The sequence below is a fragment of the Penaeus monodon genome, chromosome 1 (assembly GCF_015228065.2).
Source record: "Penaeus monodon isolate SGIC_2016 chromosome 1, NSTDA_Pmon_1, whole genome shotgun sequence".
Classification (NCBI taxonomy): Eukaryota; Metazoa; Arthropoda; class Malacostraca; order Decapoda; family Penaeidae; genus Penaeus; species Penaeus monodon.
The window spans coordinates 46,381,983-46,391,982 of record NC_051386.1 but is presented as its reverse complement, the minus strand read 5'-3'; the positions used below and the strand labels follow the sequence as shown (position 1 = coordinate 46,391,982).

At 43.7% G+C, this 10,000-nt stretch overlaps 1 protein-coding gene across 5 annotated transcripts in view; it reads left to right on the top strand.

Moving 5' to 3' along the window:
- Positions 1 to 10,000, top strand: part of LOC119573165 (protein numb-like) — a 66,576-nt gene that overhangs the window by 37,025 nt on the left and 19,551 nt on the right. The window contains exon 1 of one of the 5 annotated variants that reach the window (XM_037920269.1): positions 9,230 to 9,550. The exons of the other annotated variants lie outside the window; for them this stretch is intronic. Within the exon in view, the coding sequence (XP_037776197.1) occupies positions 9,413 to 9,550 (138 nt within the window). The 5' untranslated portion in view covers positions 9,230 to 9,412. Of the gene's footprint in view, positions 1 to 9,229; positions 9,551 to 10,000 lie in introns of those variants that run through there. 5 annotated transcript variants of the gene reach the window in all.

The window sequence follows — 10,000 nt, the reverse complement described above, 5'->3', positions numbered from 1 at the left end:
TTTATTGTTGTTGTTATTATCATTATTGTTGTTGTTGTTGTTGTTATTGTTGCTATTATTTTGTTTTATTATTTATTATTTTATTATTATTATTATTATTTTATTATTATTATTATTATTATGTTAAGATTATTTTAATCATTTTGGAAGTAACGAGATTTGACTAAAAGGTTGAGTCTAGCATTGCAATTGGCGCAAATTAATTGCACGCGTGTGAGAGAGAATTCTGCTTTGCCCTGAAAAGCAAACTTGACATGTCCATTAATTTTTTTCCTGCGTAATTGTGTGATCGTTTCAATTTGTAAAACGAGAATTGAACGTTTTCTGGCTTTTGTGTTCTTTAGTTTACTTTTTTGTATTTTTCTTTGAGTAATTGTAGAAGCTTTTTTTTAATTAACACTATCTGGCCATTGGCATTGTATTTTCTGCCGCTGTGCAAATGCATTGTTTGACTATCATTACACGATGATTAAAATCCGATTTCCATGAAACACAGTGGACTCGCGTGATGAAAGCAAGCATGGAGGCGTATTTTTGTAGTTTTGTGCAGAACCATTTCTCCCAATGGTTTTATTACATTTGTCATTATCGCGGACTTGACATCATCATGGTCATTACCGTTTTTTGTGTTGAACCCTTCTTTTTCAGCCCTTTGTTATGGTCTTTAGAAAATTTAGTCTAGTGCACTTTTTAAAGTTTTTTTTTTGTTATATCTGTTAAAACTTTCGAGTAATTATTTTTATCTGGGATTGACAGACATTTTTTTTAATCTTTTCAGGTGAGAGAAAGACGAGGCGCAGTGAATGGCAACATCACTGGTGTTGCCAAACATGGGTCAGTGATCGCGAGTGAGTGTTGCCATCTTGTGTTGCGTTTGTTAATGTTGGTGTTGCAGTATTGCCAGCACAGCGTTTACACTGTCAGAGTCTCTCTCTCTCTCTCTCTCTCTCTCTCTCTCTCTCTCTCTCTCTCTCTCTCTCTCTCTCTCTCTCTCTCTCTCTCTCTCTCTCTCTCTCTCTCTCGCAGTTTGTTCCTCTTCCAAATGATGAAGTCTGGAAGAGAGAAAGGTGAGCAAACGATGACGTAAAGAGAGGAAGTCAAACCGCCAAACAGAAGGAAGGAAGAGGCTACGAGGAACTAACTGGATAGGATTAAGGATTAGGGGAATGGAGAATATCTAATAGCGGGGGATAAAGTAAGTGGATGGGAAAGAGATAGGAGGAGGGAGAGGGGATTAGGCCCAACAGCGTCACACTTTGGGTTATTTGTTTCGGTCATTTGAATGTTGTTTGTAAAAGATATGTTGGTTGGGTTGTTGTTGGTAGTTTGATGACTGTGTTGATTAGTTGATTGAGTGGTATTTTATCTTCGTGGTCTATTTTTATACGTAATTTGTGTTTGTCTTCTGCAGACTCGTTTCGTTATCGGAGTCACTAATGTTTATTTCATTATTATTTTTATTTTCTTAGCGTGTTTGTTTCAGTAATGGCTATTTGATCATAATTGTCGTTCTTTCAACGTGTTTATTTCACTAACAGCTGTGTGAATATTAGTGTTATTTTTTTCCCAACGTGAAATCTGACCTTGCTAGAGAGGAGGGAGGTGGCGTCATGGCGGCAGGTGAGTTCGCAGGAATGGGAGAAGAAAAGAGGCGCGTCATGCGTGGGAAAGCCTTCTCTCCCTTCCCCTCGCACCCTTTTTTTCTTATCTTCTCTTGGTTTCGTTTTCTTCTTTCTTCTCTTCTCCGCTTCTCTTCACTTCGCTTCTCTCATATCTCTTCTTCTTTTTTGTTTTGTTTTTCTTTTCTTTTCCTATTTTTCGCTTTTCTCTTCGCTTCTTTCATGTCTCCTCTTCTTTTCTTTTCATTGATTTCTCCTCTCTCCTTCTTTCCTCTCCTCCCTTCTCTGTTTTCTTCTCGTTTCCTTTTACAACTCTCTTCTCTCCCCCCGCTTCTCTCTCTCTTTCTTTCTTTCTTTCTTTCTTTCTTTCTTTCTTTCTTTCTTTCTTTCTTTCTTTCTTTCTTTCTCTCTCTCTCTCTCTCTCTCTCTCTCTCTCTCTCTCTCTCTCTCTCTCTCTCTCTCTCTCTCATTCTCACTCTCACTCTCACACTCTCCTTTCGTCTTTCCTTCCTCTCCCTCCCTTCCTCTTCCTCCTTTGAAATATACACGTTAGTTATGTCTTCCTCGCTGTTCCGAAGGGGGCAGAGCGAGAATTGGGAATAACGGCGCTCACCAAGGATGGAAAGTAAACAGCAAGAGAAGGGAATGAAAAAGCGGAGAGAGGGAAGCGAGGGGAGTGACCTAAAATACGGGGGGAGGGGAATGATGGAAGGGAGGGAGGGAAGGGAGAGAGAGGGAAAGCAAAGAGATGAAAAGGGGAAGCAGCAAAAGTCGCGAGGAAAGGTGGAAGAGGGTGGGGGGGATAACAGAGGAGAGGGAGAGAAGGTGGGTGTGAGAAATAAAAGAGAAGAATTATGATAGGGGAAGGGGAGCAGAGAGAGGGCAAGGGGAAAAGGGTATAGGAAAAGTTAAAGAGAAGGGATGAAAGGGATGGGGGAAGCAGACAGGAAAAAAGTCGAATTGTCGTTTGCCATTCTTCCCTCTTTCTCTACCTGTCTGTTTCTCAGTTTCCTCTCGTTTTCTCTCTCCACACTTATCCTGTATAGCCTTCTTTCTTTCTTTTCTTCCTTTTATTATTCTCCCCTTTATGCCCAATAATAGTCATCTGATTATTCCCTCCACCCTCTTATTATCTTTCTCCCTCCATCCCCCGTCATTCGCCGCACTCTGCAAGGGAATGAGGGAATCGGGAAACATTTGAGGGCGGTGAGAGGGCATTGAGGAGGCAGAGAAAGGGGAGATGGAAGGAAAGGGCGAAGAGAAAACGAGTATGGAGAATTGGAAACAGAAAAAAAATAACGGAATTACCAAAAAGAACGACGCTCAGAGAAGGAAAAAAGATCGGGAAAAAGAACAAACGGAAGAAAAAATGCTGCGATAGAGAACCGAAAGGAAAAGGAAAATTTTTCCCCTTTCTCCTCTCTCTCTCTTTTTCTCTCTCTCCTCTCTCTCCCCTTTTCTTTTCTTCTCTCTCTCTCTCCTCTCTCTCTCTCTCTCCTCTCCCCCCTTCTCCCCTCACTCCCCCCCTCCTCTCCCTCTCAAAAAAAAAAAAAATTTCCCCCCCTCCTCTCTCCTCTCTCCTCCCTCTCCTTCTCTCTCTCCCTCTCTCCCCTCCTCTCTCTCTCTTCCCCCCTCTCTCCCCCCTCTCCCTCTCTCTCCCCTCCTCCCCCCCCTCTCTTCCTTTTCCCCCCTTTTCCCTCCTCTCTCCTCTCTTCCCCTCTCTTCTATATATTAATATTATTAAAATTAAAATAATTTTATATATATATTTAATAATATATAATAAAATTCTATTAATATATATATATAATATAATTTTTATACTTATATATTTTTATAATTAATACAATATAGAAGATAAAAATAGATAGATAAAGAAGTTTAAAAATTGAATTTTTTTTTTTTATTTTTTGTTTTTTTTTTTCCTCTCCCCCGCCTCTCCTCTCTCTCTCCTCTCGGTCCCCCTCTCTCTCTCTTCGTCTCTCTCTCTCCTCTCTCTCCCCTCCTCTCTCCTCCTCTCTCCCCTCTCTCTCTCTCTCTCTCTTTCTCTCTCTCTCTCTCCTCTCTCCCTCCCTCCCCCCCCTCTCCCCCCCCTCTCCCTCTCTTCCCTCTCTCCTTCTTTCCCTCTTCCCTTTCTGCCGAATTATCCTGTAAGTTCTTGGCAGAGACAGAGAGGTCATTTTGAACCTTTTAGTGGTCTTGTCGCAAGTTGTCGAGGTCCTGGGGGGAGGGGGAGGGGGGGAGGGGTAAAAGGAGAAGGAGGATGTAGGCCATGGTCAAGGGGGGAGAGGGGGAGGGGAGGGGGGAGAGACAATGGCGTTTTTCTTTTTTTTTGTTACTTTATTCCTGTTCATGCGTTCGTGTTAGTTGTTTCGTTCACTGTGCGTGTGTGTATGTGTGTATGCGCATGTGCAAGAAATAAAAAAAGAGAAATTACAACCACATTAAAGACAGTAAAAAAGTAGGGAATGGAAGAAAAAGACTGGGATAAATAATAGGGAAGAATGAGAGAGAATGAGAGAGAGAGAGAGAGAGAGGGGAGAAAAGAAAAAGGGAAGAGAGAAGAGAAGAGAGAGGGGGAGAGAGAGGAGGATGGTTTTGAAGGAAAAGAAAATAGACAAGGCAATCAATGTCAGGAAATCCGACCTCTGATCTGACCTTTAAATGTACCTTGCGTGACCTTGTGGCGGTGGTGAAGAGTGGTTCAGGTGTTGACTGTTGCCTTTATATTTTTTCCTCTAAATAGTGGTTTCCCTCCATAGACGTTTATAAGTTTATTGTGTATTGTTATTTTTGGGTTTTTGTTATTGCTGCTAAATCCGCTAGGTTTACCGTTACTATCCCCATAATTGTTACTGTTTTTTATTGTACCGGTTTCCCTGTTTCATGCTCTTTACTCGCTCCCTTTTCACCTCCCGCTTCATTGTCGTTGCCATTACCAATGCTAGAAACACGTAATAGTCATTATATTTGATCTTCGTCAGTTCGTCAATTACTGTTGCTTCTGTTCATTTGATCGCGTGATGGGAAATAAGGCGTTGCCTGGCGTAGCGTCCCTGTTGCCATGGCGACGAACTGTTACTCGGGAGATGAGGCTTTAGTTTAAGCTAGGATTTTTTTCTCTTGTCTTTGGTGTTTTGTAACCATTTTTCGCTCTCTCATTCTGGCTTTTACATTTTTTGCTGTTCTCTTCTAATCTAGAGCACCTACTCTAGTCGACCCCCCTTTCTCTCTTTCTTTCTCTCTCTCCCTCCTTCCCTCCTTCTTCTTTTCCCCTTCCCATCTCCCTCAGTGCCTGTGCTCACCCCCCCTTCTCCCTGCCTCCTTACATTCCTTCTTTCTTTATAGCCTGCATGTACAGCGAACCATCACAAACTGGAAATAAACCGAGAGAATAAAGAGAGCGCTATGTAATCATCCCCCACTCGTCTCTCCTTTTCTTTCATTTCCTCCCTAATAATCTTTGGCCGCAAAACGCATGCGTGGGTCGTCCAATTGTCCGTCTCTTTAACTGCATGTTATGAGAACATTACGAGAACACGTGTGGTTGAGGAGAATGCATGGTTCTGGCGACAGGCTGTCCGCAGATGCATTTGCTTGTGTTTGGCTTGCGCTGGATGCAATTCTCCTAGTTGGAGCTCATGATGGATTTGTGTGACGTGCATTGTGTTTCGTTGTTGGTGGTGTTGTTTCATTGTGTTGTTCTGTTATTTTGCTGGTGTTTTTTTCCATATCAGAATTATCTTCGAGCATTTTTTCTCGTTCATGTTCTTCGTATTCGTCTTCATCTTTTCTTATATTATTGGTGCATCTTCCGTGGGTCCTGAAATTTATCGACCCACCCTTCTATTTCCACCTCATCCTCGGCTCGCCCCTCACCCCGCCTTCCCCTCCGTGCCAATTTCCCCTCAAGTGAGTGAAGCCTGCCTTTTCATTTCCCTTATTCACCAAATGCGTCCCCCCCCCACCCGTCGACCTGCAGTTGCTTCCTGTTGCAGGCGCCCCGTTATTTCCACTTGCTTGAGACGCAGGCAAGCGGGACCGTTGTTCCTGTGTATTGGAAAACGGTTTGGCAGTGGACGGGAAAGGAAGGCTGTGGGCGTGTCCATTCTCTGTTTTTCCTTTTCTATTGTCTTTTCCTTCCCTTGCTGTTCTCCTTTCGTCTCTTCCCCTAACTTCCTGCTACTTGTATTCTGTATCTTCTCTTTTCTCTCCTCTCCCTCTCCACAATTCTGTTTTCGTAAATATTGTGTGTTGAGATTTAATGATGATCGTGATGACGATGTTGATAATGAACCAATGATTCCAAGAGTAACGAATCGTTACTTATTGCAAAGGTTCTCAGAATGGAGGACCTGATCCCCAGAGTACCCTCCTCCTCCTCCTCCTCCTCCTCCTCCTCCTCCTCCTCCTCCTCCTCATCCTCCTCCTCATCCTCCTCTTCCTCCGCCTCCTCCTCCTCCTCCTCCTCCTCCTCCTCCTTCTCCTCCTCCTCCTCCTCCCTCTTCTTCTTCTTCTTCTTCTTCCTCTTCCTCCTCCACCTCCTCCTCCTCCTCCTCCTCCTCCTCCTCCTCTCCCTCCCCCTTCTCCTTCTCCTTCTCCTTCTCCTCCTCCTCCTCCTCCTCCTCCTCCCTCCTCCTCCCCTCCTCCTCCTCCTCCTCCTCCTCCTCCTCCTCCTCCTCCTCCTCCTCCTCCTCCTCATCATCATCATCATCATCATCATCATCATCATCATCATCATCATCATCATCATCATCATCATCATCATCATCATCATTTCATCATCATCATCATCATCGCCACCATTACCATCACTATCACATCATCATCTTAACGCGTCTAGTACTTGTCAGCGGTGTTCGACCTGCCCTATGCTCGATAATGCATCATAAAGATCATTAGGGTGATGATGATGGTGATGATAGTACCGTTAATGATAATAATAATACTGATGATAATGATAAAAGTAATGGTAGCAATGGTAATAATAATGGTAATGATATTAACAGTGACGATAATAACAAAAATAAAACTGCACATTTATGATAACTGCACGTGTTCCCCTCGTAAAGGTGGAGAGAGAGAGAGAGAGAGAGAGAGGAGAGAGAGAGAGAGGGAGGGAGGGAGAGAGAGAGGGAGAGAGGGAGGGAGGGAGGGAGGGAGAGAGAGAGGGAGAGGGAGGGAGGGAGGGAGGGAGAGAGAGAGGAGGGAGAGGGAGGGGGAGGGGAGAGAGAGAGGGAGAGGGAGGGAGGGAGAGGAGAGAGGGAGAGGGAGGGAGGGAGGGAGAGAGAGAGAGAGGGAGAGGGAGAGGGAGGGAGAGAGAGAGAGAGAGAGAGAGAGAGAGAGAGAGAGAGCGAGCATACATTATAACCTCTCTTTGTTCTCCCCTTTCCTCTGCCCTGTTTTATGTTTTACCCCACTTTTACACGTTTAAAATATTCCCAGCTTAGTACCCCCTACATTTCCCCCTCTTGATATCTGCCTGTGCCTTTCCCCCCATATTTTAATTCGTCTTTGTGTTTATTTTAGGGAGAGATAAAAAGGGAGGGAGGGAGGAAGAGAGAGAGAGGGTGGAGAAGGGATGAAGATAGGTAGGGAGAGAGAAAGGGGGGAGAGGAAAAGGGATGGAGATGGAGGGAGAGAGAGAGAGAGAGGGGAAGGTAGGAAGATACAGAGGAGGAGGTAGGGAGAGGGAAAAGGATAAAGAGATGAAGGGAGGGAAAATGCATAGAGAGAGAGTGAGGGAGAGAGAGCGGGAGCGAGAGCGAGAGCGAGAGCGAGAGCGCGAGCGAGACAGAGACAGACAGACAGACAGACAGACAGACAGACAGACAGACAGACAGACAGACAGACAGACAGACAGACAGACAGACAGACAGACAGAGAGAGCGAAGGGTGATGAATGTGGAGAGAGGGAGGGAAAGGGAAAGAGCGTTTTATTCTTTTTTTTCGTCCTTTTTTCTCTTTCTTTGTGTAAACCGCTATTTTCTTCTCTTCAATCCTCTCCTCTGTATTTTGCCTCATTCACTGTCTTCTTGTTTGTTGCTTCTTCCTCATTTTATTTTTCTTTCTTTTATATGTGTACCTTCCCCGTGTATCTCTTGAGGGCAAGAGGGAGGGAGGAGGAGACGAGACGAGACGAGAGGTAAACGAGGGAAGAAAGGAAGGAAAGGTGGGGGGGGGGGTAAAAGGAAGGAAGGAAGGTGGCGGGAGAGCAGATGGAAGGAAGGAGGAAAACAAGGAGAGCGGGAAGAGATAGAAGGGAAGGATGCAAAGAGTTACGAAGATGAGAAGGAATTAGGGGGATGAGGAGAGGGAGGTAGAGAAACAAGGAGATATAGAGAGACAGAGAGATATAAAGAGAGAGACAGATAGATATAAAGAGAGAGACAGATAGATATAAAGAGAGAGACAGATAGATATAAAGAGAGAGACATAGATATAAGAGAGACAGATAGAATAAAGAGAGACAGATAGATATAAAGAGAGACTGATGATATAAAGAGGACAGATAGATATAAAGAGAGACAGATAGATATAAAGAGAGACAGATAGATATAAAGAGAGAGACAGATAGATATAAAGAGAGAGACAGATAGATATAAAGAGAGAGACAGATAGATATAAAGAGAGACTGATAGATATAAAGAGAGACAGATAGATATAAAGAGAGAGACAGATAGATATAAAGAGAGAGACAGATAGATATAAGGAGAGACAGATAGATATAAAGAGAGACAGATAGATATAAAGAGAGAGAGAGAGGGGGGGGGCTAGACTCCAGTGATTAGGCAAACTAGTTGAGGACAGTCGAGTCGCTAAGCTTTTACATTATTTCATCACATCGGAGACTGACGGAAAGAGGATAGATAGTAGGGAGGAGAGTATTTTATTATTATTATTATTATTATTATTATTATTATTATATTATATGTGATGAGGAGGAGGTGATTGGTATTGTTACTACCGTAACTTTTATTATTATTGTTATTATTATTATTTTATTGTTATTATTATTATTATTATTATTATAATTATTATTATTATTATTATTATTATCATCATCATCATCATTATTATTAACCCCATTATTATTATGATTGTCATTGTCATTCTTTTTTTCTTCTTTTTCTTATTATTATTGATATTATTGTCATTATAATTATTTGATCTTCATTGTAATCATTCTTTTCACTTTTATTATTGATGTTTATTACTGCAATACACTCGTATGCACGCGTGCGGGCGCGCGCACAAGATAATAAACTTTTTAAAAGATCTTTTACATATATCATCATAAATCGTACCCTTCCCCCTTTTCTCTTATTTATCGGCATCTGTTTCATCGTTTCACCGTTATTGCCAAGCAGATTACCACATTGGCATTCCCTGTGACAGATTGTGTAAAGGGGTAGGGAGGGGGCTCCTGCTGCCCCTCTCCCGCTAGCCCCCTCGTCACGCTGTCCTCCTTTGCATTCGGATGTTCGGTATCCTGTCCGTGTGCATCTGTGTGTGTGTGTGTGCGTTTGTGTGTACGTACATTTTTGTGAGCGTTATTTAAAGCGTACTCCTCACGACGGCGTGGGCTTCGGGTTTCCTCAGTATCCTGTTGTGGCCTTTGGAAGGAGGTGGTGTTCGTGTTCGTGTGTGGATGTGTGTTTGTCCGTGCCTCGGGTCTTGAGCAGGGGACCAGGCCATCCAGAGGGAGGGGAGAACGCGAAGGAGATCAAGACGAGAAGACCTCTTCTTCCCTTTTCCCGTTTCTCCTTTTTTTCCGTTTTTGTTTTTGGAGAATGAGCTGGCCGGGCCCCCCTCGAACCACGTCCTGCTGCTCCTCCTCCTTCAGAAAAGGCCAAGGAACCATGAAGGAGCCGACGCACTTCCCCCTCAGCGCCACCGTGTCCGCTCCGCCGGGCCTATGTAGCACGAAGGTAGTTCTGAATAAGTAACTGGACTATACTTTTATAAGTAATTAGTGGTAAATGTGGAATAATACTTACTTAGGCCTCGCTCACACGCTGGCGTGCTCCGCGTTGGTGCGGCCGTGAGAGATCAGCGTCTAAGAAGGCTGGATGCTCGTGTCTGTGTTTGTGTATGTCTCTCTTTAGGTGGGAGAAATAGTGTGTGGGTGTGCGTGTGCGTGTGTGTGCATGCGTGTGTATCTACCTACCTACCTACCTACCTACCTACCTACCGTTCTATCTATATATCTACTCGCCCTTCAGAGGGACAGAGGGAGGAAAGGCAAGAGATACGCATGAGAGAAAGGGAGAAACAGCGAGATGAGTGTGAAGAGTTGACAGTAAGGAAAGGTTTGACGATGGACGATAACTATTTTGATAATGGGCCTCGATCATTTCCCGGGGAAAGAGTGGCAGCTG